Below are 23088 nucleotides of genomic sequence, written 5' to 3'. Positions count from 1 at the left end.
TCAACATAGTGCTTGAAACTCTTGCTAGAGAAATAAGACAGGAGAAGGAAATTAAAGGAGTACTTATTGGAAAAGAAGAGGACAAATTATCACTTTTTGCTGCAGATATGATACTATACCTAAGAGATCCCAAAAGTTCCACCAGAAAACTAAACCTAACCGATCAACACTTACAGTATAGTGGCAGGTTATAAAATCAGTCGACAAAAATCAGTAGCCTTTCTATATACCAATAACTAGCAATTGGAGAAAGAATACAGGGAAATGCTCCCATTCACAATTGCTGCAAAAAAAAAAAAAAAATCTTGGAATAAATCTGACCAAAACCACCAAAGGTCTCCACAATGAAAATTTTTAAATCATTGGCTATTAAGGAAGACACCAGAAGATGGAAGGACCTCCCATGCTCATGAATTGGAAGAATTAATATTGTGAAAATGACCATCCTACCAAAAGCAATGCATAGATTCAATGCAATCCCAATCAAAGTCCCCATGACATACTTCACAGAATTAGAAAAAAACCATCCTTAAATTCATATGGAAGCACAAAAGACCTGGGATAGCCAGAGCAACCCTGAGCACAAAAAGCAACCCTGGGGGGGATGACTATATCAGATCTCAAAGTATACTACAGAGCTATAGTCACCAAAACAGCATGGTACTGGCACAAAAATAGACACATACATCAATGGAACATCACTGAACCCAAACCCGAGAACACGCAATTTCAGCCACCTGATATTTGACAAAGGTGCCAAGAACATACAATGGAGGAAAGACAGCATCTTCAGCAAATGGCACTGGCAAAACTGATCTCCACCTGTAGAAGAATGAAACTAGACCCTTATCTTTCACCTTGCACAAAAGTCTACTCCAAATGAATCTAAGATCTCAATGTGAAACTGGAAGCCCTGAAACTATTAGAAGAAAATATTGGCAGTAACTTACAAGATAGAGGTGTAGGAAAGGATTTTCTAAATCAGACAGAAGTTGCTCAGGAATTAAAGTCAGCAATCAATACGTGGGACTTCATTAAACTAAAAATGTTCTGTAGAGCAAAAGAAAGAATTAAAAAAGTGAAGAAAGAGCCATAGAATGGGGAAACATCTCACCAGTGACACATCTGACAGAGGTTTAACATCCAGAATATATAAAGAACTCAAAAAACAAAGAATCAAGAAAAGAAATGACCCAATTAAAAGATGGGCTAAAGATCTAAACATAGAGTTCTCAAAGGAAGAAATAAAGGTAACTAAGAAATGTCTCAAAAAAAACAAAATGACCCAATTAAAAGATGGGCTAAAGATCTAAACAGAGATTTGTCAAAGGAAGAAATAAAGATGGCTAAGAAAGATTTCAAAAAGTATTCAACATTGTTAGTAATTAGGAAAATGCAAATTAAAACCACCCTAAGGTGTATCACTTTACCTCAATCAGACTGGCTAGGATCAAGAGAACAAATGATACCAAACACTGGCAAGGTTGTGGAGAAAGGGGAATGGTCATTCACTGCTGTGGAAAACAGTGTGGAGAACTGTTATATAAGTAAAAATGAACCTACCATATGACCCCATTATTCCACTCCTTTGCATATATCCAAAGGACTCATCCTATTGTAGAGATACTCATACAATCATGTTTGTTGCTGCTCTTTTCACAAAAGCCAAGAGATGGAAGCAACCTAAGTTCCCCTCAGCCTAAGTGCCACTCAACTGAGGTGTGGTTAACAAAAACATGGTATATTTACACAATGGAGTTCTATTCAGCAGTAAAGAAAGATGACATAATGAAATTTGCACGTAAATGGATGGATCTAGAAACTGTTATTCTAAGTGAATACAGACTCAGAAAAACAAACGACCTATGTTCTCCCTCATACGTGGATCCTAGCACCAAATCCTTTTAAATTATAGGTCCTTTTAATAAGATGATGCTGTACAGCAGTCTTTTCTGTAGGAAATAACTACCATCTTCACGACTTCAGCTGTGCCTGATTGCTAAACATCGACACAATTGGGATTGTTAATGGTTGTTCTCATTCATTAAAGGGGGGCCAAGCAGGGTCACTGGACCCTCACCAGAGTAACCAGCCACTCTTCCCAGCCAACTGTATGTAATTTGGCCCTAATCACATATGGTTTCCTGGATTTAGGAAGAGCTAAAGTATACAATCTGGGGAAGGGTAGGAAGAGAAGACATGACCCATGCTGGGTAAAGGCTTTCCAGTGTGCTCACCCTCAGGTCATATATACACCTCAGCAACCCCTCAGTTATCTCGATAAGTAAGCTCAATAAATTCATTGGTTCCCCAGTAAAACTGTAATCAAACACTGGCTTGACACTAGAACCTTAATAGGGAATAAGCATTGCTTAGTATCCCCAGGAAAAGAATTCTCACAACAGATGGAAAATTTATGTGTTAATGCTATTATGTCTCACAATTATTAAAAAAAAAAGAAAAGAAAAGAAAAGAAAATGAGAATGTAAAAGATGTTAAAGGGATATGGGAATGGAGATAATTTCCAAAACAGAAAAAATAAGAAAGTCTAAGCAAGTAATGAAGGTTTGTGTAGGTTTGTTATGATATACAAAGGATGAGACAAAAATACACTAATCTTAAAATTTCTAAGGTCATAGTTTAGTCAACTAGTTCAAGGAACAAGATACATATCTAGCCAAGGTTTATCTGAGAATATTTGTTTTTTACCCCAGCTTTATCTATATAGCACATGGTAATTAAAGTACCAGACTGGTGGAACTAACCTTATTGGATGTTTAACAGCCATACTTTGAGGCCTATACTAATCTGGCCAAAGGGACTTAAAGGACAGTTTTTGCTCCTTACCCTCCAAGGTTGACTAAGTTCCAGGGGACTGGAACATCTCTCACAATGTCCTGCAACTGCGGTGAGTCACCTGCCCTCTTGTTCAGGGAGGCCGTGGAGACTCCACCAGATGGGCTTGAACCAGTGTCCATTCCACAAAGAGGAGGGTCAACTCAGAGGAAACATCTCATTCGTGCTTCCAAGTGAAGCCAGATATGGTCGAACAGGACCTTTGACTTATCTTCAGATAGATGGAACTGGTAAAATAAAGAGTCAGGGGCTCCTACCAAGACCATGTGACCCCCGAGGAACAGTTCCTCAAACGACCTTAAGTGTAAAAAAAAAAATTGATTTATTTGGGCCAACTATATGGTTTTAAACATCCAAAAGGAAAGTATAACCAAAATTAAAGTCATCAGTATGTTTCTTTAAGAGTTCAAGGGATTATACTTCCCAAACATTAGGCTTAAGTCCATATAAAAAGTTATTTAGACAATTACTTCTCACTGATGATTTTGTTCCTAATCAGAAAGTACTGCTCAGATGTTAAGACTTCAACTCTTGGTCTGCAATAAAGTACTGCCCACCTGTAGCTAAGGGATACAATCTGCTATAGTTCTAAAATGATGGCATAAATTTGTTTTCTCCCCCTATCTAGAATAGAAGCCTTTCAGAGGGAACTGACACTGATTCTAACCACTCCAACAGCTATCAAAATACCTGAAAGCAAATCCTGAATCCATCACTCTAAGAGTCTAGCCTTGGAAGACAAAAGAAAAATGAGGAGGAACCCAAATAAAGGGATGCTTTTGGAAGCCCTTGTCAAGAAATTCCCATGGACTCTCATACGAACATTTGAAAATTGCCCTGTTCGGACTTTTTGTAGTTCCCTGTCTAGAACTTGTAATGTTAAGACTTCTTCACATCTCCTATTCACCAGTCAAGGACTTTCTTTTCTCCCTACAGATAAGAGTTATGCAATTTGGGAGTCTTTCAGATAGATCCAATGAAGGGGTACTCCAATTGCCTCACTCTTTGTCCCTGTTCAGTATGGAAGAACCCAGAGTTGTCTGCACCTGGATTCCCTATCCATAAGTTGGGTAACCTCTTCAGAGGACAGTGTGATAAGAATAGGAGGTAGGAATTCGCTAGGCTAGGAATTCGCTAGGCAGTTAGAGTAAAAAGATCTGAAAGAAACGTAGCCAGTTTCTTGGCTAAAACTCACAATGTCCTCAGGCCTCTTAGAAACATACTCCATTCCAAAGACCAAAAATGTCAAAAGTATTTGGAAGCTTTTATCTAATCCTTAAAAAATTTTAGATTCCCCCTCCTCTTCAGAGGGGGGAATATTAGAGTAGACAAAAGCCCCATAAAAAAAATAAACACAAGGAGTACATGAAGTTATCAGAAAAAAGTGATGGGGAGATATGGGAGGAGTTGGAGGGGAGGGGGTGGGCATGGATTTGATCAAAACACCTTATATGCACATATGAAATTCTCAATAAACTATTTTAAAAAAAGATGTACATAGCAATAGCTATTGATAGTACTAGTAAAAGTATCTCATAGAAAAAATTCTAGGGATGCACTTTATAAATGATAAAGCACCCTTGAAATGTTTACTACCATTGTCCCACAGTGGGAGAAATAGTAGGATTAGAGAAATTACGTTTGAGGTCTATACTTGAGGAATAAGAGAATAAAACACAAGAGAGAAAAAAGTTTTAAAGTCCTATCATTAAATTGATATAATGACATGTAAGAAGGATACAAATATGAAACTTAGAATAAAAAGTATCACCAAGTAAATCATCAAGTATAGTTAGAAAATGCTCTAAGATATTTATTGCTGGGTTTCTTTTTTTCTTTGTTTTGTTTTTGCTTTTAAAGATGGCATTTCTTGCTTAGTAACTCTATAAAAAATATTTGGAATTTGTGTGAAAGTTCAAAAGGACTTTATACCTTAAATCTATTATTTTCAAGTTACAGTACCAAGAAAGATACATATGGATTAATTCAAGGTCTAAAACCTAAAGTCCCAGTTTCCTGCATCAACACAAAAATATGAAGATGACAGAACACATAGAGAATGCTTAGGAGAGATAGGGATAGAAAAGGGGAAAATATGCTTATCCAACTGATACTTAAAAGGCTTGGTTAAGGAGGTACACACCAACTAAATGCCTATGTTAAAAGATCTGATTTTGTAACTATTAAGACTTAGTATCTCTCTATACACGTTATGACATGTGAATCCATTGGTGTTATATAATAGTAACTATGAATTCATAAAAATTAAACACAAATACATGCATTTTTATGTTTGCTCTTCATGATATATTTTTGCATTATTTTCACACTAAATGTCTATCATAAGACACTGAAAATATAAATGTCAATCCCTTAAAAAAAAAAAAAAAAAGAAAAAAAAAGAATCCATGTGACTTACCTGAGAATTTCTAATATTTGTTCTTGAGATTTTCCTTCTTCACTGAGAGACACATTTAATGGGCCTTGCACACCTTCCTTCATAGAGGCAACTACCTTATCACTTAATTTTTCAATTTGATCATGAAGTAGTCTGTTTTGTTTCTCTAGATCTTCACAGCGAGATACACTCTTAGAAACTTCATCCTATAAGCCAAGGATGTATCTTAAGAGCAGATTTCCAAAGCACAACCAAAAATTTCTTTCAATTCTCCAAAATATTCTATGGTGATCTACAATAATACCTTTAGCATTCTCTCTCTTTCTTCCCAGGATGCTCTGCACTCCAACAACCGTGATTCTGCTTTCTCAGTAGATTCTTCCAAATGCTGACGGACTGATGCCATTTTTGAAACTTGTTCCTTGGCAGCCTGCAGGGCTTCAACATCAGCAGCATGGAGCATCAGTTCTCTCTCATACTTATTCTGAGCCTCCACAGCTATTTTAGCCTGTATGTAAGAATTCCCCAATGAACACAAAAGATCAAAATCCATGAAGCTAGTTAACAGTTTTATAAAAGACAGTGTGTTTCTTTTGCATGTGTATGTGGTGTGTGCTCATATGTGAAGTCAAGAGAAGGACTTCAGAAGGGCTGCTCTATTACCATCCATCTTACTCCTTAGGGCAGGGTCTCTCACTGGAGCCAGCCTGGTGCAAGAAAAGTTCAAATATCCTCCTGTCTCTATCTCCCACAGCACTGGGGTTGCAGGTTTTCACATGCCTGTTTTTTTTTCGTGGTGCTAGAATTCAAACTCAGGTCCTCATGACTGAGCCACAAGCACGCTCACCACTGAACCATCTCCCCAGTACTGAGTGTAATTTTTTTTTTTTCTTTTTTGAGATAAGTCTCCCTGTAGCCCCAGCTGGCCTGGAATCAAATATATTTTTTAATATAATAAAAATGGTCTATACCATCTGGCAATAAGACAAGGATAATTCATTTCAGTCTAATTTAGTTTTGGAAACTTTCTTACCTATATTGCATTTTCAAAGTCATATGGACATATATGTTAGCTGCTAACACAAAAGTAGAAGAGGGATGAGGACAGGAAAAAGGGACCTCAAAGGAGGGAGGGGGAAAAAGAGTAATGGAAGATACGTGACACTGAAGTAGAAGGGAGTCTACTTGCGGAGAGAAAAGAGACCAGTAGAGGGGGTAGGTTGAGGGGGAGGCAGTAGGGAAGAGTGATGAACAGAATAAAATTTAATGACATAAATATTAAAAATGCTATAATGAAACCCATTACTTTAATGGTAACCTAAAAAGTAAAAAGAATAGCAACCAAATGAAAAGCTATTATTATACCACCTAAATTAAAAATGAGAATATTTGTAATAAATAAATAAATAAATAAATAAATGTTAATACATTAATCTCTTCTCCATTCTACCATTCCACCATGCTAAACTGGGTTTTACCATTACTGGTTCATAAAAATACTGCAAAAAACCTTATCATGTGTGCATGTACATATATGTACTTATGATAACTACATTGCTGCCTTTTTGTAAATTGTATAAAATGTATAGAAACTTGTCTAAGCTCAGCAATGTATTACAAATGTTTTTCAGAGGTCCTTGATTGGCTGAAGGAACTGCCCCAACTATTCTGTCTACAATATAGTCCTATAGACCTAGTACAAGACAACAGTAAAAGTATTAATTCAATTTCCTATTCCTTTTATATTTTTTCTCATTTGTTAAGATTGCTGTTATAGAGAATGACCTAGTTACTTCCAATCTGCATCTACATTTTCAAACTGTCATAAAACAAGTTCCATAGACTAGAAATAATCTTGCATTTTTGTAAGTTCACCTATCTACAAAAGTCATTAAAGGACTCCAAGTCCCTCTCTCTAGGCTTAAACTCAGCATTCAGAAACTCGACACTCTGATAGCAGCACTTACCTGTTCCTGACAGTCACGTCTGGCTTGCTGTTCATTACTTAAAGCTGTGCTTGCTCTCTGAAGAGCTTCCTGTACTTCATTCTGAACACTAGAAAGTGTCTTCTTCAATTCAGATAACTAAAAAACAAGAGCAAAACCAAAGTTAACCATAAATGTGGAACATACTTGGGACAGGTGTTTAACAATCTAATTAGCTAAACTGAACACAGCTATTAGCCTAATGTAATCTCCAAGTTTTACAACTCTAAATTCTCTCCCAATTTGCAAAATCTGAGGCAGAGCTTCTAAAAAGCAGAATATGAAAATTTTGTAAAGTGGTCTAAAATTTGCAAAAGCAAATTTATACAGAACAGAGAGATTTAAAACTAGTGGGTCTGTGTTCAATCAATTTCTGTTGAGATAAACCAAATTATAACTTAAGAGCTAGTTAAGAGAAATCAAGTGAACAAAGAAAGACAAGTTACTTACCTGTTGCTCCATGCTCTCTATGGCTTTTCTCTTGTCATCCTGAAGTTCTTGTTTTTCCTTCTCTACTTCCATCAACTTTTTTTCCAACTGTGTCTGAAATTCCGCTGATTCTTTTAAACGAACTTCAATATTCTTATGTACTTCCTCTGTCACCTTCACCATATTATAAACATCAAGAAAAAAATGATAAAAATGATACAGCAGTAATCTCTTTTCTCCTAATCTAAACTAAATTGCAAGAGAACTAAAATTAACATTTGCTTATGTTAAAAGAATCCCTAAAAGGCAGACTAAACCAAGCAAATATGCCACATAAATCTAGAAAGCATAATTTATCCTTCAAGTTGGCTATTGGCCATTCTTCTCTTTTGCAGTGAAATCTCTAATCTCTTGCAATTATTATTATTATTGAGAGAGAGTCTCATCACTATGTAGCCCTGGCTGGTCTAAAACAGTAGACCAGGCTGGCCCAGAACGCACAGAAATTTGCTTGCCTCTGCCTTCCAACTGCTGGATATAAGCATGTGCTGCCACACCTGGTTGAAATTTCCAAGCTCTTATCTTCCCTTTCATCCACCTGCCCAAATGTATTTTCCTCAGATACTGATTTCCACTGATGCTAATCACAAAAGACCTTATTGTAATAGCCTCCAAAGTGATACATTCTTAATCTACTATATTAATCTTTGACAAACTAAAAAACAATGTCTCTCAATAAGGCCACAGAGTATACTTTAACATTTTAATCTGAAGCCTTTCTACATCATCTGAGGACTGATATCATGTGGAATACTTTCTACTATCTCTGATTATCGAAGTACTTTTACTCACAGATTTGCTGAACTGTCACCTGTTGGGTGAAACCAGGCTGGTCCAGCAGACAAACAATTCTATACTCATTCTCCTGTATGTTTATACTGCACTTTTCCTACTGCAATCACTATCCCTTGCTTTATGAGTTTTGTTTTAATTTAGCAGGCACAGTATCTTTCAGATGGTAAAAGCAATGATGTCCACTGAAGTCATAGCACAGTGGTTTTACACATGGCAATTTTTTAGTGAAAAATAAAAAAGTCAATGTATTCAGCTGAATTTCTGGATCATGCATACCTGTTTTTCTTTGTTCAGCGAGTCCTCTAAACTAGTCACCATAGCTCGATACTGCTCCACATTACTTGCACTTGTTTTAAGTCTCTCCTTCAAGTCACTGACCTGTTCTTCAGCCTGCCTTAGCTGACTCCGAAGATCATCAACATCTTCTTTGTCATTAGGCTGACCTAAAAGACACAAAAGCTCTATCAACACTTTCAACGATTGTTTTAAATGGTATAAGGGATGACTACTACCAAGAGTCGATGAATTTAGGATTAAGGCTTAAATGCAGAGATTAAGGTTCACATACGTAACTACAAAGTAGATATTAATAGAGGTCAAATAACATAAATTAAGTGGGGCATAATGGTACATGTTCTTTAATCCCAGTATTCAGGAGGCAGAAGCAGGTAGATTTCTGTGAATTCTACACCAGCCAAGAACATCAGTGAAAACCCTGTCTTAAAACAAACTAAACCAAGCCAAACCCACAAACTTGTAGTTTAGTTCAATGTTTGTAAATGGAAAATGAACAAACTGTGTTCATTATATAAAACCACTAGGAAAGGATTACTGGAGTAACATTTCTACTATATACATGTAACAGATATCTGTACTTACTTATTAAAACGTACTTACACATATAAGCTTGCTTTCGTACTATTACAAAACTATGTAATATGTAGGACAGATTATCTGGACAGAAAGATTTGGAATTTGAAATGGCTTCTCTGCAAAGGGCAGCAGAATCTGATGAAATAAATATTTCATCTGAGGCCATTAATAAGCACAGGTTAGGAATTCTTTAACTGGACTTTAGTAAAAACAGCCTCTCATTTCAAAAATAATTTTAAATTATCAATAAATGGCTTTAATGTTTGGGTACAGCTCAGTAGTAGAGACCTTACCTTGCATGTGTGAGGCCCTGGGTTTGAGCCACAGTAAAATACACCATCCCACACCAACACCCAGAGGTTTCAAGGATTGGAAAACTCGTAACATAGCTTGGTTAGGTGTCAAACAGAATATTTTGAATTTCTAAGTCTTCCAAATTTATCATAAGCACCAAGCTGAGCTTTACTATTTGGAAAGTAAAAAATGGGTTTCTCCACTCTTTATTAGAATGCACAGAGTATTAGGGTATTTATTTACAAGACAAATTACAAGTCTAAAGAAGTACTTATTTTATTTACTTAACATTATTCAAATCTACTTTTTTTACCTTTACCAGTTCTCTGTGTGGACTGAGAAGCAAGTTGGGCTTCCATGTTGCTAAGGTGCTGTTTCAGTGTAGCAATTTCCTTCTGAGCATTTTTTAACAGTTCTTTTGTGTTAAGATGAAGATTTATCTCTGTATCTAACTGTCTCTTTGTATCTAAAAGTTGAACCTGTAAGAAAGAAACCACATTAGCGCTAATAAAGACTATCTTTAGGTTACTTCATAACTAGAGATTCAAAGTATCTTTCTAAGAATCCTTAGAACCTTTGGCTCAGGGAAAATACAACATATGCCTCAACCATCATTTCTAGGATGGTCAAGAGAAGAATATCCTAATTGACTGATATGTCACAAGAAGAAATGAAGCAGGGGTCAGTGACTCCCTGAATGGAGAACACAGACCCTGAGGGTCCTTGAAGACCAAAGCCCTTAAGTTCACACTATAGAGGACAGAGAGAAGCAATGTTACAGAAAAGCATATCCTGGGGGTAGAGGGTATCTCCCATTCAGCACACTAGCATCAGCACATTGGGGGGGTTATCACAAAGTATCACAGTATGAAGTGGGCCTAATATAAAAAGTCAAGAGTAATGCTAGTTCCTAGCAACTGGGCTGAAAAAATACTCAATGTACAATGGGGTGAATACTTAGGAAGGGCTTGCCTTAGTAGTGGGGAGTAATTGGCTCTAAACATAACTGTATGTTATGTACTGGGCTTGCTTAATACATCACAGAAAGCAACAAACACAAGAATCAAACTATTTCAACTTTACACCTTTGAGAACAAATCTCAAGAAAATGAAAAGAATACAAAAACATTCAGCAACCAATAGGATAAAGCTCAGAGTCAGAAATGACAAGGCGTATTACTCTTGGTTGCCCACTCCAAGATGGTAAGAGCCCAGTGCTGAAGATGCCATTCACTTTGGCTGTAGGACATAGAGAAATCAACCCTGAATTGACTGGGAAATGCTTTCCTCAGGAACTCGCTTACATAGTGCCAGACACTGCTATGTAGGTTGCTGAGGGACAAATGACATCAATATCTTACTAGGTGGTGGACCCCATGCTATGATACTGACTCACTGGCAAGATTTACCTGCTGGTGCCAACAGCATGATGGTTATGGGAGTAACCAACTGCTTTCTGATTGGGTATTAAAGTTCCACAGGAGAGATTTCATGCCTGATACTGTAAACATGGTGGGCGGGGTTGGGGGGGCGGGCAAAGACTGGAAAGATCATAGGCCCAAGAGGAAATGTAACGTACTGTTTTGACAAATGGTCATGTTATCAAACTTCATTCTAAACATTTATGTTTATACTCAATGATCTCGGAACTTTCAACTTCAGCCAGAAACTTTTTTTTTCTTTTGCACTGGGTAGTGGTTAATGCAGACTGGTAACTGGACAAAATGCCAAACAAGTAGAAATAATTAAGTCCTAGGCTATAGATGGATGCCTCCCATTATTCAAGACTCAAGAAACTTCTCCTGAAGGATGGGGGGGATGTAAGAGCAGGTGGATGGGAAAAAGTGCTGTGAAATGCTGACTTCTGGACACCATACTAACAGCAGTTGGGGTTACCTACACAAGATCACACCAGATAAAATTCCAGCATGGATAGGGGAGGGGTCCCCAGGCCCCACCCCATCAGAGTTGCTACTGGCAGTTGATGGCTGTTGAAAGGACAGTTACTCTCCTTTGGAGACATGGCCAGTGGTAGGCCTTTCATGCTCCAACGGATGGCCATATACCCATACACATATAGGTATCACTACATGCACCCAAGAGGGTTATTACTAACAATTCAGAAAAATGAGGACATGAAATTGGGAGGGAGATGAGGTAGGGGGTACCAGGAGGAGTTAGAAGGAGGTAGTGTTGGATGGATACAACCAATATATATATTGTATAAATGTATGAAACTTTCAAATAAGTAATATTATTTTAAAAAGAATTATTAGGCATATGTAAGCAAGAAAAATACAGAACTTGTTAAGAACTTTTTATAAAACCATGTTTCAAATGACAATGTGCTTACACACAGTATTAACTACAAAACATAAGCTATACACATTCAGAACCTGAAAGACTCACATCTAGATTTCTGGTAAGTGTGTGTCTTTGTTCCACCTCATTTTCCAACTTCTTCTTCAGATGAGAGATCTCGTGCTCCAGTTTTTCTATCTGGCTACTAAGTCTTTGTTTGGTTTCTGTTTCAGATCGCTCTAGTATTCCCTGAGGTAAAGAGAACTTCAGTTACACTTAAGATTGAAGTTAGAACTGAGAATATCTAACAAGGAAGTATACTGGCAACTTTTCGTAATAAACATTTAATGGGGTTGGAGTAGAGGTAAAAAGCATAAGATGACAGTCATGCAGATTTCTTGAAATTGTAGGGATAACCTCCAAAGCCAATATTGTATACAGTTACATTACACAGAACCCAGTAAATTTGTATAAGTACAAACATGCCAATAGCATGACTATAATCTATTTTCTTTCCAAGTTTTATTTAAAATACTTCTAGCATACCCTCAAATCCAACGATCAGTATAATGGATGGATGACAAAAATAAATCTAACCGAAAACTAAGAGGCTGCAAAGGAGAACACTGGTTCACACTTTTTGTATAAGTGCTCTTTTCTTGGTTACCTGGATTGTTTGCAGATTAGTCAGCAGCAGGTTCTGTCCCCTCTGCTCAGCTAACAAAGACTCTCTTTGCTGAGATAGGCGGACTTCTGACAATTTAAGCATCTCCTTTTCCTTCTTCAGATTTTCTGCTCTTACCTTGAAAGGAATAAAGAAATATAAGGTGAAAGGAAACACTGAGAAATACTGCGTCGGATGAAATACCAAAGTAAAACCATGCTGCCACTAATATGCATCTTTTTTTTTTTTTTCTTTCCTGAAACAGAGTCTCCCTTTAGCCCCAGTGCCTGGAACTCATTATGTAGAGACCAGGATGGTCTTGATCCACCTGCCTCTGTGTCCCAAGTGCTGGGACTAATGGCATGAGCCACCATGCCTGGCAATATGCCCTTCTTAATGTTACTTAGACTATATCCAGTGATCAAATAAATATAATTTCAAGTTTCCCATATTGGGGGTATTAACGAATCAAAGAAAAAAAGTCTTTGAATTAACACTAAATACTTATGGCTACTTTGCTCTAACAAACTATACTTTAAAAACAAAGCAACAAAACAAACACAACTATGTAACTATGTCAGAGTCTAACGAACACATTATTAAATTTAAAAGTTTTAAAACACAAATTAGTTTCTAAGGACTTGTTTTAAAATAATGACTAATTGAAATATTTTTTCTTCCTTAAAGAATACACTCTTTGTCTCAGGGGAGCTAGAAGAGTGATTTCAGAATCGGTATTTTAAAAGTACTCATATTTAGATGTGTTGTATTAATTATCAACCATAGAACTCATACTCTCATTTTGAAAAAATGTTACTGCTCACTTTCCATCATGGTGTAGGAACAAAAGAAAATGAAATAGAGCAAACAAAACCAGAAAAGTTGAGTTAAGTCTTAACCAATATATTTCTTATGACTGTCAAAAATAGGCAAATTACTAACACTTAAACCTGGTTCTCATAGAATGGATGACATATTGTACTTGGCTTTTAAAATCAGGAAGTAACTTTTAAAAATCATAATCCAATTCAGTATTTGGTTGGGTGTATTCTTAATTTCAGACATTTATATTTATAAAGAAACAATTCAGTATAATTTTATATTGTCTTATCAGAAATGAGAATGGGAAAAATACATTAGTTTTTGTTACAATTGAATAAATACTGACTTCTAAATTTATTTTGAAACAGTATTTGTAATCAAATCTTAGTTAAGCAGAAAATCAAAAAGAATGTTTTTCTATTTTTAGTAGAAATGATTATTCTAATACATTATAGGTTTTTTGGAAAATAATAAAGAGAATTTATAATTCACACACTGCTCAGCTAAGTCATTTCACCCAGTAAAACTGAACAAGTAAATAAGGGAGTACCAAATGTCAGTAATAATGGAAGTCAGCAGAGGAGGCTGGTCTCACCTCTGCAACAGCTAGCTTTTCATTGGCACCTCTCAAGTCTTGTGTCATCGTATTGATGATCTGCTCCTGCTTTTGAGTTGTTGCAGTGAGTTTTTGATTTCTTTCTTGCAGAGAAGTTATTTCTCGGCGATAGCCTTCAACATTATCTTGAAGCATTTCGTATCTGATAGTAAAGAAAAATAAATTTCAGGCTCTTGTGAAAGCCCATAAAAACTTAATTTTACATAATTAAGAAACGGGCTGGTGCAATAACGTGAAACCTTCATTTTTTTTCTCTATTCTCCTTATTTAGCAGTTAAAAATCAAGTTCCAATAAACAAGCACAGTGTTTTATGCTGAATAACTTCTTAATCATATTCATAGAAACTCATATTCAAAATAAAGCCAGCATATTAATAGATGATAGCAAGCACAGTGAATATGCAAGCTAGGGCATCATGCATGGCAAGTGGACTTCTGACAACCCCTCTCTCTTCTTTAACATCTTCTCTGTGCCAGAGAGACTAGAAAATGGCTGGCTGAGGTGTCATCACAGAAAGAACAGTTCTGACTTGGGATACTGAACTATTTAGATGTATAGAAGCAATTACCCACAAGAATCCTTTTTTATCATGTACGATGTATCTTTGTTATATCATCCTAAAGACATAAAACGAACTAGGAACAGTTGTAAAATGATTATTATTATTCTTTTACCAGTGACCAATTACCCTAGGGTAATGTAGCACTCATTTCTCAACCTGCAACATAAAAAAGCTGAATGGACCATACCCTTGGACATGGATCTACTAGTACCTGAGGGCTGCTGGGGAAGGGGAGAAAATGAGCAGGTCGCCCATGCTCCATTGGATGGTTCCACAACCATGTGCATACAGGTAGCACAACTGACTGAGATATACAACAAAAAATAATGAAGCTGGGAGGGGGACCAAAATACATTGTATATATGTATGAAATTCTCCAGGAATGCATAAAGAGTGTTAAAAAAAAAAAAAAAAACTAAATAAAATATGTATGCTGCCATTTCTCTCTCTTCTGGTGCATTTATAAAAGAATGACAAGCTACTAAATGCCAGGCATGGTGGCACACACCTATATTACCAGCATTGGGAAGCAGAGGCAGAAGCACAGCTACAAGTCTGAGGCTAGCCTGGTCTACTAAATGACAATCAGGTCATCCAGGGAGACACAGTAAGATAATATCTCAAAAAAATAAATAATAAAAAAATAAAATCAACATTCTCCACTCTTTCAAAAAGAGATACAGAGAGCTGGGAGCATGGTACATGCCTTTAATCCCAGCACTCAGGAGGCAGAAGTAGGTGGATCTCTGTGAGATCAAGGCCAACCTGGTCTAAAAAGAGAGTTCCAGGCCAGCTGGGGTTACAGGAAGACACTGTTTCACACAAAATCTACTGAACAAAAAACAAAAAAAAGCTACAGAAACAAGCCAAACAAAAAACAAAAAGAGCTACAGAAACAACAGGGCAATTTCAGGAAAGGAAACTAACAGTATATTTTACATGAACCTCAATTACCAAGTTCACTCCTTAGCCTTGCCCAGGAGAATCAGCAGGAAGGACTAAAGAATGAAGCACTACACCTTCCCATCTTGGAACACGTTCCACCGAAAAGCAATGCAACCATAAAATAACTCTGGAATCCAACTGATCTGAACACGGAGATGTAACATTTATTTTTTTATTAATTTCTGAACAAAAGAAAATTTACCGTTTAGAAGCAAAATCCAGTTGAGTAGAAATTTTGGTGTTCTGTGATCGCAGATCTGTGACTTGCTCCTGAAGTTTCTCAAGTTGGTCATTCTGAATTTTTTCACTGTCCATTTTTTCCTTTTTATAGTTCTCAAAAATTTCCTGCAACTAAATATTGGATACAATTAGAAGATGATACTAAGTTCTTTTAAAAACTCAGTCCAAAATTATCTGTGATCTTAGCCAGGTGTGGTTTTTACCTGTTTGAGGGCAGCTTTTGCTTCTATAGCTTCTGTTGACTCTATAACAGGTACAGGGGCAGGTGTGGAAACAGTCTGAGATGTACTGGAACGTTTCGGAGTTGATACAAGAGAAACATCTTCCAAGCTTGAAGCTTCAGAATAAGAAAAACTGATGTTTTGTTGGCTTTCATAAAATCAGTTTTAATGTTTATTCATAAATGCATCATTACTAAATCAAGAAACTTAATTTACTTAAATTAAGCCACGTGATTATAACAGTTTTCAAACTAGAGGTCTATTGATCTCTGTGGGCATTGCACGACATGGGTGCACTTACCTACAAGCAGGCAATACATGAATACACATAAATATTAAAATAAATAAACAAATAAAATATTTTTTAAAAAATTGTAGAAAAGGGTGTTCCTGGGGAGAGGAGAGAAGTGGGTAAAGGTACCTGCCAACCTGATGGGTTTAACCTGAGAACCTGCATGGCATCAAGAGAACTAACTTCCGATAGCTGTCTTCTGACAGCTACAGACATGGTATGTGTGCAACTCCCCCTCCTCCAAACACATACTCATAAGCATACAAAACAAAAATGTAAAAAAAATATTTTTAAGATTCTTCCTGCTTTTTAACTAGAGGCAATTTATTACAGGTTAAATACTAAAACAACAAAAATAAACACTGTTAATTCACTGATTCTAAGATATATAGTTTTCAGCAATATTCAGTGATTTCTTCCTTCTGAGCAGTGTGTCAAAATGTTGTTTGAGAATTGATGACATTATAATGAATCACATACAGCAGCTGAATCTGAAGTTACCAGATATATTAGAGTGGCTATTGCTTATGCCACAAAATCTATTCACTAGTATATTTCTAAAATATTTTCTTGAAGTATCATAAAAACAGACCTTGCAATGGAATGGCCATTCCTGTTGTTTGTGTCAATAAAATGCGGTACATGTCACGCTGACGAACTATGGAATCAACAAGCTGCATCTGATGCTTCCGTGCATCACGGAGTTGTTCCAGTTCACTGAGGGAACTCTCAAGTTTGTGCTGAAGCTCAGTGATTCTGTGAGGAAAGAAGCAATTCTTCACAGGCCTGCATTAAGAGGTGACTATAATTTGTTATCAATTATCTAAACACATTCATCTACCTTTAAACACACTATTTTGATTTCTTGCATCCTTTCTTTTTCCTTTGTTTGCTATCCTAAAATTCAGTATTCTAATTGAATAATTCCTAAGTATCTTCTCCATTAAGACTGGTCTGTTTCTGAAAACCTAAACAAGGTCCTCTGTTAACATGCTCCTACTTAGAGGATTTTACTTATTCTAGCACTTGTCACATTAAACTAAAGGTACCTCCTTTTTTTTTCCTTTTTGATTTTTTTGAGGCAGGGTCTCCCTGTAGCCCCAGCTGACCCTGGTTTCATCTGTCTGCCTGCCTCCTGAGTGAGACAGGATTAAGGGTGAGTGAGCACCACCACACCTGGCTCAAGTTTTTTAAAAATTTGGGTGATTGGAGAGATGGCTCAGTGGTTAAGAGAACTAGCTGCTCTTCCAGAGGACCTGGGTTTAGTTCTCAGCACCCATATGGCAGCTAACAAGTGTTGCAGTCACTCCAGTTCCAGGGGATTTGACATCTTTTTCTGGACTCTGCAGGCATTGTACAACATTGGTACACTTACGTATATGTAGGCAAAACACTCAGAAACTAAAAATAATAAGGAAAAAAAAATTGAAAGTAAATAAATTTGGTGGCTGGATAATACTCTTTTCCTAAGTCACTAGCGATCCCCAGCATCCAGCATTGTTAAGGACACATTAAGAATTTCCATTACATACTTGTTTAACTGAAGTGGTCAACTGCTTACTTAGAGGAAGTTGTTTCTTGTTCTTCTCGTTCCCTGGTTTCCCCAAGTTCTCGAAGAGCAAATAACAGACGCTGATTTTGCTGCTGAAGCTCTTCAATATTTCGGTAAGATACTAGGTGCTGTGAGATTACTTCAGATGAACTACTTATGTCAGCAGAGCTCACTTCCTCATCCCGGATAACATGGTTACCCCTTGCTTCTTCAAGTTCCATCAAAAGCACTCTAATCTAAACACAAAATTTTAATGTTATATAATAGAATTAGCTCTGGTTCTAGAAACAGTTTGAAAAAAATGGAGATTTCCAAATAAGAACATCATTCATAAAACCCTTCATTAGTGATTACATATATTACCTTTAAAAATCAAATTCTTTCATTTTAGGTGTTAAAAGTCTAAGAAAAATTTTAATATAATGGAAAACTATTAAAAGGTAGACACATTTTGATTCTTAAAAAATGGCTATTTTTCTGAGGCAATCAAAAACAAATCCAGTCATCTCTTCTGTGTCTGTGTTTACATACGTATTGTATGGCAGGGCAGAAGAGAAGTAGGGAAAAGCTTTTTAAAATTTCTTTATTGTGTGTAAATGTGTGGTGGTTAGGAGGGGAAATGTTCCCCATAGCCTCATGTTTTAAAGCTTGAGCTCTGGTTGGTGGCTTTATTTGGGGAGGTTATGGAACTTTTAGAATGTGGAACCTTGCCAGAGGGAGCATGTCATTGCGGGTAGGCGTTGAAGAGTACATAGCATCACCTACTTCCAGTTAGTTTTCTCTGCTGTTTGCAGATGAACATGTGCTCTCTCAGCTTCCTGCTCTGGCCACCTGCTGTCATGCCTCCCCCCACCATTATGGACTCTCCCTCTGGGACTGGCTCAAATAAACAGTAATACAGTGTATATTGTCAGTTTTCTCTCCAGTGTGTTCCATGTATTGACTCAGGTTGTCAGGCTTGGTGGCAAGCACTTTTACACACTGAGCCATTTTGGCCCCATGGAAAAAATTTTTCAGTAAAATAGTATGTTTGTCATTCATGTGAAATGTTTATGAAGCTGTGCTAATGTATAAACACAAAAAAGTTGGGTAAAACACAGAAGCAGACCTATATTTACTGACTTGTTCATTAAAACAAAGCAATAAACAACCAACCAGTAGCTGGGCATTGTGTTTCATACTCTAATCCCAGTTACTCAGTGGACTGAAGTGGGAGCCCCACTTGAGTCAAGGTGTTCAGGTTGGACAACATGAAATATAGTGAGACTACATGGGGGGTGAGGGTGGTTTATACATGTGTAGAGGCTAGAGGTCAACATTAAGTGTTTTCCTCAAATGATTCTCCAGATTATTTTGGGATAAAGTTCTCTCACTGAACCTGGATCTCATTCACTGGGTTAGATGGACTGCCTAGCAAGCCCCAGAGATCCTCCTGTTTCTGCTCCCACAGTGCTGGGATTATGGGTGTCACCAAGCTTTTTATGTGGGTACTGAAAATCTAAACTCAGATACCAATGCTTGAATGGTAAGCACTTTACTGAGTGAGCCATCTCCTCATTTTTCAAACAGTGTCTCTTATCAAAACAAAACAGAGAGTTGGGTGTGGTGGTAGGCATATATAATCCCAGCACTCAGGAGGATTAAGAGTTCAAGGCCACATTGAGCTATGAGGCAAGACTGTACCTCAAAAAATAAAGAAATGCATAATTATCATCTAATTTTAGCAAAAAGTCAGAAACATGTTTAAATATGTGCTTACTGCTATATGAATGACAGGAAAGGACACACAAGATTGCTAACACTTGCTATATTCTGGGAAATGCCAGTTAGGAGGATGGGAAAACAAACTCTCCTATTTCAATTCTTTGTGCACTTGTTACAAATGGCACCTACAATGGGGCATGGTGGCACACGCCTTTAATCCCAGCACTCCAGAGACAGAGGAGACAGGCAGATTTCTGTGAAATCAAGGCCAGGCTTGTTTATACATTGAGTTCCAGGCCAGATAGGGCTACAAGGAGACCCTGTCTCAAAAAGACAAAACAAAACAAAAAACTAAAAAACTAAAAACAAAACAAACCCCACACAATTTGAAACTTTATCAAACACCTGTGAGAAAACAATGCCTGGAATGTAAGTACTAGAGCAGTATTCCTCCTGACTACTAGAATATACAGTATGATCTTAGATACTCTGATGCAGTTGAGCATTACTGGGCAGTGAGTATTACAGAAATACATGGGATATACACAAAATTTTCTAACCTGTTGTGAAAGATCTTTTATTTGAACTTCCATCCTCTGATTGTCTCTTTCCAGTATGGACGAATGCTTGTTGGCTTTGTCAGTGTCCTCCTGGAATCGCTGAATCTCCTTAAAATGCAAACGCAAGTGAAAATTCTGTATTACTTTCTAGGATTAATACAATTAAAATTGGTATAAGACTAATAAGTGTACAATGCTCAAATAATCAACTTGGAAAATTTCTACCTGGAGAAGTTTATTCTCAAGTATAACCTTATAAGTTCTATCAAATCCACAGTATTACCAAATGACCCTAAAAGCTTTGTGACTAGAAAAGTGACAATAATCATCACTGATAACTGGTCATCTGGAAATATCAAAATTAAATAAACTAGGTAAGACACAAATTAGACTGATTTATTAAAAAGTATATTAGCAGTTAATTCTAAAGAGGCAGCAACCCAAACTACGAAACAATGGGTACTGAAAAAGCAGGCACATGCATGCAGAGCCTGGCAAAGTTTCACACTGTCAGAGGTTTAGAGGAACAGTATTAATAACCCTCCCATACGCACAAAATCAGGTAGATTTGAAATCTGTCTTATCTCAAATTCATGTATATTTTCTTTCATGGTGTATTATTTTCACATAATTTAAAATATATATTGGTGTTTCAAGTATCCCTGAGCACAATTCCCTAAAGGTATTCATAAACTAACTGCAATAGGAAAAAAATACAATAAGTGACAAAAAGAAGTCAACAAGTGTTCATGAAAGACAGCACTGACAGGAACCTATTAAGTCCAAAACCAGAACCAATTACAATGCAAGGTAGATGCACTGTATTCATAAAACAACTAGAACTTTACAAATTAGCATTAAGAATTTAGATCAGAGAACACATGATACACGTTGTAGATAGAAAATTGTCTTTAAAGATATAGAAATTACCTTTAAACTCTTCTATTACTATACATTAATGAAAGAACAGTTTTTTTCCCCAAGGTAAAGCTGTTGCTCTAATTCTTAAGTCTGCCCTACCCACATCCATTTCAGACAAACTCCAGGCAACATCCTCACTGTAAACAGAGAAAGTAGATCGAACAGAATCCAAAGGCCCTCTCTGCAAACAGCACTGCAAGGGCAAGTGGTCAGAACGCCAACTTTCCCTCAGGACACGATTATTACTCTGATTCAGAAAAAGAGTTCATTATATATGTTTGCATTTCAATGACTTCTAAATTATAGTTGGAAGAGGGTTAAGATTGAATTAAGGACATAATTTACTTTTATTTTTCAAAAAGGAAATAGATTACTTTAGAATTACAAATATAAACTCATTTGGCAAAATTTGACTAATAAAACCACTCTCACAAATTTTAAAGACTTTCCTCTGTAATATTCACAGCTATACCCTTAAAGCAAATTATTTAGACTATAACTCTTCAATCATTAAGTCATTTAGTAAAAGGTAAATGCTAATAGTAAAAGGGTATTTATGAACTTCCTGGACACTTTTAATATGGCAAAGAAACAGTTATAAAATAATGTGCAGCAAGAAATGACAAATTGTAAAATGCTATAGAAACAGCTCTGACCTAAGGTCAGACAGTACATTCTTTTCTGGATAGGCAATTAATTATAACACCTGAAAATGGTTATGCTAAACTTAAGAAAGCTGTAATACAGATTATTTTAATTTGAAGAGCCGTCCAAGAAAATTTAGTTATTTCCTCTACCAGAACAATCCCTTGAATATCTTTAAAAGTAAAAGACTTTCAGAATTTAGCAGAACAAAAGCAGAAAAATTTGCCCATAGGGGAATTTAGTAATGTAAAGCTTCAAAACATGTAATGCCCTTTCACTGGAAAGTCAACTTAGCGCTTTAAGAAATATTTTATTTTTATGTGTATATGTGTATTGTATATAAGTACACTGTGTTGTGCAATGCCTGTGGAAGACAGAAGAGGATGTCAGATCCCCTGAAACTGGAGTTACTGACAACTGCTAGCTGCCATGTGGGTGCTTGGATTCGAACATGGGTCTTCTGCAAGAACAGTCCATGTTCTTAACAACTGAGCCATCTCTCAGCACCAACTTAGCTTTTCTAAAGGAAACTTTAATTTGAAAATTACCCAGCAATCAATGCTTCATTAGCTAAAGCTCAGAAGTGGAACCAACCTTCATAGCTTGTTCCAGCTTGGCCGATAAACTTGCCACAGCCTTCTGTGCACGTTCATACTCTTCACGTTGGCGTTTCAAAATCGGAGCTTTGGCTTCAACTTCTTTTACAATTTCATCTAGATACTTATTAATTCTTTTATTTTCTAGTTTTTCCAAAAGCAACTGATCCTGAGCTTCGACATAAGCATTATATAACTAAAAGAAGAGGTAGTCATTTGATTAAATTTGAGTTAACAACCATAGTATACAGTCTATCTAGGTTCATGACAAATCCATTAGCACTTAAAACAAAAAAGGAAATGTTTGCTATGCTACATACACCGACGACTTAAAGATAGTCTTTTAAAAATATTTATTTCAGCATGTTCCAGAGGTTTTGTCGTGTTGTATTGTCCTTTTCATTTAATTCCAGGAATACTTTTATTTCTTTCTTAATTTCTCTTTTGACCCATTCATCATTCAGGAGGAACAGCTGACCCTCCTAAAACAAAGACCTCTAGATAAGCTGACTAGATTCACCAGAAGGGCAAGTAGTAGGGAATGGCTGGGGGTGCCAACAATACAGCAAACAGTAGCAGGGATATCAGAGTATAAGGGCTTTAGTCGGGGGAGGGAGTCTATGGGAGGGTGCTACCTGGGAAGTGGTGTATAAAAAAAAAAAAATTCTTCAAAGCATAGAAATTTGCTCCTTAATAATTAGTAGATGTGAAAAACATTACCATTGAAATCTACCTGATGTCTTTATATCCATGATC

At 36.6% G+C, this 23088-nt stretch overlaps 1 protein-coding gene across 3 annotated transcripts in view; it reads right to left on the bottom strand.

The window, feature by feature from the left end:
• Nucleotides 1-23088, bottom strand: part of Tpr (translocated promoter region, nuclear basket protein) — a 77272-nt gene that overhangs the window by 35914 nt on the left and 18270 nt on the right. For all 3 annotated transcript variants that reach the window (XM_008824267.3, XM_008824268.3, XM_029559231.1), the window contains exons 13-27: nt 22331-22528; nt 20171-20278; nt 17916-18142; nt 16947-17110; nt 16045-16178; nt 15804-15952; nt 14073-14235; nt 12659-12793; nt 12100-12240; nt 10004-10169; nt 8800-8966; nt 7690-7842; nt 7222-7338; nt 5559-5762; nt 5276-5460 (exon numbers count right to left, since the gene is read on the bottom strand). In XM_008824267.3, the coding sequence (XP_008822489.1) occupies nt 5276-5460; nt 5559-5762; nt 7222-7338; nt 7690-7842; nt 8800-8966; nt 10004-10169; nt 12100-12240; nt 12659-12793; nt 14073-14235; nt 15804-15952; nt 16045-16178; nt 16947-17110; nt 17916-18142; nt 20171-20278; nt 22331-22528 (2411 nt within the window). The remainder of the gene's footprint in view (nt 1-5275; nt 5461-5558; nt 5763-7221; nt 7339-7689; nt 7843-8799; nt 8967-10003; nt 10170-12099; nt 12241-12658; nt 12794-14072; nt 14236-15803; nt 15953-16044; nt 16179-16946; nt 17111-17915; nt 18143-20170; nt 20279-22330; nt 22529-23088) is intronic.

Source organism: Nannospalax galili, unplaced genomic scaffold (genome assembly GCF_000622305.1).
Source record: "Nannospalax galili isolate Female #2095 unplaced genomic scaffold, S.galili_v1.0 scaffold227, whole genome shotgun sequence".
NCBI lineage: Eukaryota > Metazoa > Chordata > Mammalia > Rodentia > Spalacidae > Nannospalax > Nannospalax galili.
This window is presented reverse-complemented; position numbering and strand designations above follow the sequence as displayed.